The sequence below is a fragment of the Cynara cardunculus genome, assembly GCF_001531365.2.
Source record: "Cynara cardunculus var. scolymus isolate 2C chromosome LG 2, CcrdV1, whole genome shotgun sequence".
Lineage (NCBI taxonomy): Eukaryota > Viridiplantae > Streptophyta > Magnoliopsida > Asterales > Asteraceae > Cynara > Cynara cardunculus.
The window spans coordinates 3,329,694-3,339,071 of NC_037529.1; the positions used below are offsets into that span (position 1 = coordinate 3,329,694).

The 9,378-nt window shown below is 31.9% G+C and overlaps 1 protein-coding gene across 1 annotated transcript; it reads right to left on the minus strand.

Annotated features, from left to right (window-relative positions):
• Nucleotides 1–5,124: 5,124 nt before the first annotated feature.
• On the minus strand, nucleotides 5,125–7,655 carry LOC112508114 (60S ribosomal protein L32-1). The gene is made up of 4 exons (XM_025112896.1): nucleotides 7,540–7,655; nucleotides 6,501–6,597; nucleotides 5,941–6,122; nucleotides 5,125–5,445 (listed from the first exon to the last, which is right to left on the minus strand). Exons 2-4 carry the CDS (start codon nucleotides 6,588–6,590, stop codon nucleotides 5,316–5,318), a joined length of 402 nt encoding a protein of 133 aa, XP_024968664.1. The 5' UTR covers nucleotides 6,591–6,597; nucleotides 7,540–7,655; the 3' UTR covers nucleotides 5,125–5,315.
• Nucleotides 7,656–9,378: the final 1,723 nt, after the last annotated feature.

Here is a 9,378-nt window from a genome sequence, read left to right on the forward strand (position 1 = left end):
GGAATTATATATATATATATTAATATGTAAAATAATAATAATAAAATATATTATATTTTGATTGATTTTGACATGGTTTAAGTTTCAATGAATTTCACACCCCTATTAAGGGTGCAATTAGCACCCCTTTATTAAGGGGGTTGTTATTTACACTCTCACCTATTAATAACATTAAATGATTTGAAATTTTGAATTTTTCTCTCTCGTATGTCTCCCTCTCGTTTTCTCTCTATCTCTCTCTCTCAATCTATATTAGTTATAATTTTTATTTGTATTATATATTAATCAAATTTAAAACCAATAAATTAGAATGACAATAGCTGTGTTATTTATAAAAAATAATATATCACTTATTTTATTATTTTACAAATTTTAACCATATGTATATAGTCATATAGTTTGTCCTTATAAAATTCGAATAAAAACTTTAAAAATTCATATGCAAATTCTTAATTTTTATTTTATCTATATTTTAATATAATATATCATTAATCTTTCTGCAACTTTAAAAATTCAGAAAATAATCCATTATTTTTTTCCGACTTTAATAAGTAAAAAGTAACTAATCAATTCTTATTTAAGTTTTGAATATTCAAATACTAATTTCACCAGTTTTTAACAATCTCTAAAAATTCAGATAATAATTCGTCTTTTTTTATTAAAAATTCAAATATTAAATTAGTTTAAATTGTATTATGTTTTTTTTTTTTTTAAACAATATTGTTATACTAAAAATATATAGAACATAAATTTTGAAAACATAAGCTTAGAGGTGGTTGGAAGAAAAAAAAATTGACTTCTTGAAAATATCTTTGGCAGAAGGACACCCGATGCCTTCTATCGTGCCAAATTGGTTTCGTTACAAATATGATTACGCGACCGCATGGGCTACTCCGTAAATGACCCGAATAAATAAGTACGAGCAAATGTTATCTAGTAATCATACTACGGAATTTATTTCATTTGATTGAGTTGTAATATTTTCAGACTTTTTGTACTCTATTTGTTGATTTATCAATTAACTTATTTTGATAATCTTTTTTGTATTAAATTATTTTATCTTTGTAGTTTTAAATATTTATTTAAAAAAAATACCTATATAAATTATTAATTAATTAAAATGTTAACAATACAATTATAAAAMYWAAAAWWAWTTTATAGCTATTTGAATTAATTTAAAAATAGTTAGTTGGCAAAAATTTATTATAAAACATAAATTTAGAAAATTAAAATTAGAAAACAATAATTTATAAAATATGAATTTTTGAAAAAAGATTAATGTAATTAATTGACTTTGACCTAAAATATAGGAGGGGGTACACTGTACCTATAGGGAGGGGTGCATATATCCTCACCCATTTATTAAATGTCTTAAATTAGTAGCTAATAATAAATGTCATAGATATGTTAAATTTCTTAATGATTAAGTTGAATAATTATAGAAGAAAAAGAGAAGGGTATAAATGAGATGGGGCTTGGTAGGGTTTATGTTTGCCAAAATTCTATAAGACATTTAACATGCACCCCATTAAATTATGGTTAAATTCAGCACTCATAAGCTTTTTCATTAAGACATTTTAACATGTATTAAGAAAGAGTCCCACATGCCAACCTTTCATATACCCATGATTTTTGTATTTTAAAACATGCAATAAATAAGTCTTGATTTATTATTCATTTTTAATAAACATTTAATTGTATTTGTAAAAAACCAAATACTATTCATATGTGATTCATAAGTAACATTTGTTGCCTCTGTAGTTTTGAATTTATATGATTTGCAAAAATGTCTGGATTTAGTCCTTCATTCCAACGATCGTTTTAAAATTCTGTTAAATAAAGGGCATTTTTATCTGATTATCAATTTTTTTGTCTTTTACCCAATCATAAACTACATGAATAAAAATTTTAAAATCGGGTTTGATTGAGTAAAAAACAAATAATCGATAGAAGAAAGAAATTGTCATTCATTTAAGAATAACTTTTAATGACCGTTAAAATAAGGGACCAAATTAGGACGTTTTTGTAAACTACGATGACTATCTTATAATTTCTAAACTATATGAACGAAAAGTGTGATTTCAACAAACTACATAGACCAAATTTATAGTTTATTCTTAACATTTTTTTAATAAGATTGAGCACCAAACCTATGGGTTAGGTTAAGTTTTTTTACATTTGAAACATCACAGCAAAACGCTGTGAAAGTAACAAAAAGCCGAACATCCACAACAAAACACTTCGAATGTTACCTTCACAGCTTTCGGCGGTGAAGGTTACTTTCATGGCGTTTTGCTATGATAAAAACATGTAGTGGTCACCTTTTTTCAATTATGATATATGTTGTTTTATCATCGACATGATAATCATAAGCATATAAATATTTGATTCGTTCAACCATATAAATATATTTATTTACTGGTTAATTAATATACTAATGTCTTAATTTGTAAGCCATAAGCTATTATCATGGAATTTAAATTACGTACACGTTTTAAACGTATACCCCTTTTCGTAATTATGAACTAAAATTGATAAAAAAAAAATTATTATAAAAAATGACGACAGATAAATAAACAGTTTGATATAAAAAGTTCTGTAACAATTGGAATGTGGTATGTTGTTATGATTTGTATAGAATATCGGATCATTGCATACGTCTACTGATAAATTAATAATAACACCTATTAAAAACACAAATGTAACATAATAAAATATGATACTTGTTTTTATATCTCTTTAATTTGTGAGATTTCTGATAACCACTGCTATTTTATATGATTTTTTTTTCCATATCTGGCTAAAATTTAATGTTGTGGTTAATATGTATCTATTTTATAATGTGTTTGTTTGACATGATGTTTACAATGTGAAACTTCTTGGCCTGTTTGAGAAACAAAAAGTACATTTAATTTTTTTTTAACGTTGTTAACCAAATATATATGAAACAAACATTTTGTGAAGCAAATATATGTTAATTAATACATAAAAAAATTATACCATCTAAAAAAAAGTAGGACATAAATGAGATGGGGTATGTTTGCCAAATTGAGTAAGACATTTTAACATGTATGTAATTAATTCATGAAAAAGCCACTCGTAAATATTTAAATTAAATGGTAATGATGTAATAAATAGTAACTCATTGGGTTAATAAAAATGTGTATCATAATCAACATGTTGATTATAAAGTCAAGTTTAATGCAGATTTCTAAATTCAGGATTATGTACTGCTTTTGACTTTGAGTTTGTGTTTTGACAGAAAAATGGTTTGAATTTGAACGTGAACTCCAACCTAAACCAGATATTATGTGTTTGTGAAAGATTTGAATTCTTTGAAATCTACAACACGATTTTTCAAGGGATATTTGAATTCGGGTTGGGTTTATTTATTTATTTTTCGAAAATCTTAAATCAAGTCGGTTGTATAATTTTCTAATTTCTAAACCTATGATCGATTTCTAAATCAAGTATGTCGTGTGTGTATATATATATATATATATATATATATAGGGTATATTTCTTTTACAACCTTATGCATTTGTACAACCTTTGCAACTCAATTAATTGAGATATTTATAGAAATGATTGGAGTTCATTTATTATGATTTGAATATTTATAGAATATGAATAGAGTTTATTAATTATGATTAATACTTTATATTAGGAAACAATTAATTGATCAAAAATTGAATGGTTGAGATGAGGGTTGTATAGGGTGTAGGAATGGCAAATGGTGTAGAATAACATCCATATATATATATATATATATATATATATATATGTGTGTGTGTGTGTGTATAAATTATATATGATTTTGTACCTGAATATGTGTATGTGAATCATCCATGATTTTGTATATTAACAACTTTTTTCTTGTTTTCTTAAATAGTTAGTGTTCTCGTTTAAACTTGTCCATATATATACACATATATACATACATACATACATACATATATATATATATATATATATATATAGGGATGTTATTCTACACTCTTTGTCATTCCTACACCCTATACAACCCTCATCTCAACCATTCAATTTTTAATTAATTAATTGTTTCCTAATATAAAGTATTAATCGTAATTAATAAACACTATTCATATTCCATAAATATTCAAATCATAATAAATGAACTCCAATCATTTCTATAAATATCTCAAATTAATTGGGTTGCAAAGGTTGTACAAATGCACAAGGTTGTAAAAGAAATATACCCTATATATATATGTGTGTATATATTGCATATAACTAATCCTCTACCAGAAACCGACCAACCTCAACCCGAACCTAAAACAATATAAAATTCAAAACACAAAATTATGGGTTTGGTTTCCATAACCAAAGTCCAATCGAATTTCAGTTTATTGATGTGAAGCCGCTCGACCAGTTTGATGCACACATCTACCGATGATGCCGCATACCACATTATGAGCATATATTAAGTGTATCTTAGCCTCGTTTTTTATCCTTTTAAAGTTGGTTGCATGCATTACATAGTGAATGAATTGAGATGGTTACAAGTTGCCAACACTCCCTAAATAAAACCATATTTAAAGTACTACTTACGTCTTAGACATGATCAAACCAAATTTAAACCATCACGTCTTAAACATGATCAAACCAATTCTAAACTCTTACGTCTTAGAAATGATAAAAACCAAGTCTAAACTATTTCGTCTTAAAACCGACATGAGAATCAATGCCAATACAGTCGGGCTATCAAACACGGGGTCATAAGTGAATTACGAGTCAGAACCTTTCCCAACTCTATAATTTTTTACACTATGACAAAAGAATGAAATGGTGGCATATGCTATGCTCTATATGGGTCTTTCACCGCCCACATCATCAAAAATTCAAGAATCGAAGCAACAGATTGGGGAGACAATGTCCTTTCATTTAAATTTTTGGCAAGAAATATATCGTTAACATTTAACAAAATGCTTTTTTACGTATTAATTACGTTATTAAAATATTCTTTCTAGCTCTATGCATCTCGATACCACCTTGCAAACTCTTAACAGATTGGTAATTTTTTTTCAAATGGAACTCAAATAACGTGCAACTCGACTCGTTAATACCCCTACATGGAAGTAAGGCAAAATGGCGCAATCATAACAAGAAGGACAAGCATTGTGCACATAAACATAAAGTAGAAGGGTAAAAGTACTGATCTCCTTCACAAAATTGTTTGGAAGTCTTTGTAGCAACACCAAAGGCATACAATATTAAGAGAAAAACTAGAAAATTAGGATTTGAGATCATAACAATATCAAGTCTTGAACTCATGACATTATGTGAATATAAGCTTACTCGTCCTCCTGGCTGCGCAACCTTGCTAATTTGTTGGTCACAACAACGTCCAATTGTGCTGCACGTTCGACTATCTCCTTCCTTTTGCGGGTAGATACATTGTGTGCAATCTCAGCACAGTATGTCCTGAAAACGAATCATTTTTAAAAAAACAATTATTGAACAACACGTTGAAATTGGGTGTTCGTAGAAACAGTCGCTCTACTATTTGGCGTAGAAAACAGGTGTGCGTACATCCCAACTCGCTTAACCGACTTTTGAGTGGGATGTATTGGAATAGAGATTGTTTGGTAGGTTTTCCATTAAGCTCTGCAAAGATAAAGTTGTCTATATGAAATAATCTGTGTATTAGATAGGGAAGGTTTTTTGTTTGGAAGGCTCTTTATAATAGATGAAAGGACTGTTTTTTAATTGAAAGCGGCAGGTTTGAAAAAAACTTGACTCTCTACATAAAGCTCCCCTAGAAGATTATTGAATAAGCCACTTTCTAATCATTTAGCCACTATCAAACATTCATGTATAGCTGACCAAATAAGTTGTCCACAAAGAAAATATTGGTTTGGTTTGGTTTCTTTGGAGTTGTAGAAAGGTTTATGATTACACAGTTGAAAACGAATATACCTGTTGTGCATCATGAGAACTTCCAACTCCTTGGCGTTGTGAACCACAAACTTCTTGAAACCATTTGGGAGATAGTGACGGGTCTTCTTGTCTGAGCCGTATCCAATGTTGGGCATAAGAGTTACACCTTTGAACTTTCTCCTCACACGGGAATCGATACCCTTTGGTCTGCGCCAGTTTTCCTGCAATAAAGTACTAAAAAGTCAGCATCCAGGTAATCAAATGCTGCATTCGAGTAATATTCATAGGAAAGCCATTGATCAAATGGAGCTAAATTCATGGCATGATAACAAAGAAAAAGAAAAAAATAGAAGTGATGAGACAAAGGAAACATCGAGAGCAAATCCTATAATACAATATTACTTGTCAACAACCCAACGGTTATGCCATTTGAAAATTTAAGTGACAAGAAAAGGCATAATATTTTTCAAAAACTATTTTTTCGAGTTTACGCTCAAATTGAGCACTAAGATAATGATCATAAGCAGCACCTATCATTTCTCTAGTTCACAAGAACAATTCAAAGGCACACAAAACGCAGAATACAAATCAAAATATACCTTGACACATATCTTCCAGTCACTGTGGGGTCTCTTGAACTTCTTGACCCGCTTCTTGACGATCTTCTTATCAAGCTTAGGAACTGCCATTACTTACCTGAAATCCGATAACAAAAATATTGTCTACCATCAAAATATAATTGAACAGGTAACATTTATTTCAGAGGATAATGCTCATTTGTAAATAAAGTTCTTCGACTAGTAAAATATGCAATTCTTCAGGGCTAAATACAGAGAGAAGGTACACCTGAAAGATGCATCAATGTTCATAAACTTGCTTTAAATTCAACGAAATTTGTTCAATAAATAATTTATATTCCCCAAACAATTAAACCATAACACTTTTCATAAGCTTGTGCAATTAACAACAAGTAAACCATCAGGACAAGCTCTTGTTGCCTCTGATATTTTTCACAAACCAGATGTCATCACAAAAACAATAGCTCTACTCCATGGGATAATGAACAGGTCTACACTGACCTCATTAAAGCTCCTTTCATTTGATTTGGTTTCAATCATCATATAGTCAAAAATAATATTTTAAAGAATCAAAGCATTTCTCGTAGCAGCCAACAAATAGCAATCATCTTCTCAGATTCAAAATATAAAAAACCAGCAGTTCCCATTAGGCCATAACTAATATTACTAAAATGGTCGGTTCTACAATAGAGGTTTAAGACTGCGAACATTGATGTGCCATATTGGACTTAGATTCAAGTTATCGTCACTAGCTTCCTCACCCGTGTGTTAGGGGAAAAAACCCTAAAACAGTTCAAGTATATTTCAATCTAGAATTTCAACAGGGTAACATTATCCATGAAAAACAAACACAGCCCAATTATTGCCAAATAAAAACAAATGAATTCAAGTTAGAACAAATTAACAGTGGAGTAAACTGCAAAAACGATCGACATATTCCAAAAACCAGAAAACGTAACGTTTAAGCACAAAATCATAACCCTAACTCCGAACTGGTGGTTGTACTAGATCAACAAACAACAATTAGAATGAAGACGAGATGAAAAGGGAGGAAATGAACCTGCAAATTGAGACGATAAGAGGCGGCGTTAGAAAACCTCCCTGCCGTGAAGAGCCGCGAGAAGAAAGGCAGCAACTATAGGGTTTACATATATGATTCCACCTGGGAGAAGGGTTCGCACTTTCGCTCTATATGTGATGGGCCGAGATATTGAGTTCGGCCCAACTTTATAATTCAAAACCCGACCCATCTACCAAAGTAGCAGTTTTTTGAATTTATCCTTTTTGTAAGATCTTTTTTGATTTTCAATAAATCTGGTTTCAATTTTAACCGTTTCTAATGCTAAGATTATTACACGATAATCTAGAGTTAGGTCAAGCCACACTAGGGGTTGTTCGATAGTTGCTGAATGGTTTGGTGCAAAATGATTAAGTGATTAGAATATAGTGCAAAATGAAATATAATTGTTTACTATAAAATTAGGGCGCTGAATGGTTAAGGGAGGCTCGGAGGATTTTAGAACCATTAAGAGGCAGACTTGGTTTTTGTCAAACAAGATTCACCTCTTAATGATTCAGATGTTGTCTCTTAATGGAACTACTAAGAGGTAAACAAACAACCCCTGAGATATTTGGGCATTTAGGTTGCATTTGGTACATGGACATGAGATGATGGTACAAAATTCATTGTCTCATGTTTGGAGCGACATATGATTAAACAACAACTCGTTGTTTTATATTTGGCACGATATGAGACAGGGAGAAGATGGGACAAAAAAAATCTGTTTTCACCATAAGAAGTTGAACAAGATGGGGTAAAATGAAATGAAAACTAAACTATTATTAATCTACCATTGTTTGATAGTTAACGTGTGTATTTGTTTAAATAGTCGTAGCTGATGCCACCATCAGCGGGATCCGATAGCCATCGTCAACTATTGTCGGACGCCTCCACCTCTACCTATTACTCCAGTACAACAACCTGTTCCACCGTATCCACAATCATTGACCATCATCGTCGCCGACTACCTCCATTATAACCACAAGCACCACTACTATCACTGCCTCCACTACGTCAGCCACAATTACCTTCTCTACCAGCGTTGGATGCCAACACCACCATTATCCAAACATCTTCACGTCTTCCACAATCATCGTCGTCCACTAACCACCACTTCCTCTACATCCACAACCACCGTCGTCCAACAAGCAATACCGCTCATTGCCACCACGATTTGCACCTATCATAACCACCACGACTATTAGCTACCACTACCACCTACCTCCACTATCGTCGGCCGCTGCCACCATTTTCATGTCCTCTACGACCATTGTCAACCACCACTGCCTTTACATCCACTGTAACAACCCGTCCCACATCGGTTGGTGAGGAGAACTAAACACTCCTTATAAGGGTGTGGATACCTCAACCTAGTATGACGCGTTTGCCTTGTGGTATAGCGGGCAAAGTAAAACCTTGAGCCTTGTGGTATAGCGGGCAAAGAGGACAATATCTTGGGACAGGTGCGCTTCTTCCTTCCGCTGGGCCACTCTGTATTCAATGACGCGTTTGCCTTGTGGTATAGCGGGCAAAGAGGACAATATCTTGGGACAGGTGCGCTTCTTCCTTCCGCTGGGCCACTCTGTATTCAATGGCGCGTTTTGGGGCTTGCGTTGTGCGGCTGCCAGAAACAAAACCGTGCGGCTACTGCTTTGTGGTTTAGCGGGCAGGTTAGTCAAAGCGGACAATATCATTGCTACGGGGTTCTGGGGGCGTTACATCCACAAACACTGATGTTGCAACAACTTTCATATCTCCCTATCCATAAGGATTTTCCAAACCAAATAAATAATTTTCATTCAAATTTAGTGCTAATGCTATTGTATAAGTATGTATTTA

What these genes read in the sequence shown, in the direction of transcription:
- LOC112508114 (XM_025112896.1), bottom strand. Translation starts at nt 6,590, where the DNA reads ATGGCAGTTCCTAAGCTTGATAAGAAGATCGTCAAGAAGCGGGTCAAG. An exon ending in ACTGGAAGATATGTGTCAAG is followed by an intron (nt 6,123 to 6,500) that starts GTATATTTTGAT and finishes ACTTTATTGCAG; the next exon opens with GAAAACTGGCGCAGACCAAA. An exon ending in GTTCTCATGATGCACAACAG is followed by an intron (nt 5,446 to 5,940) that starts GTATATTCGTTT and finishes ATTCGTTTTCAG; the next exon opens with GACATACTGTGCTGAGATTG.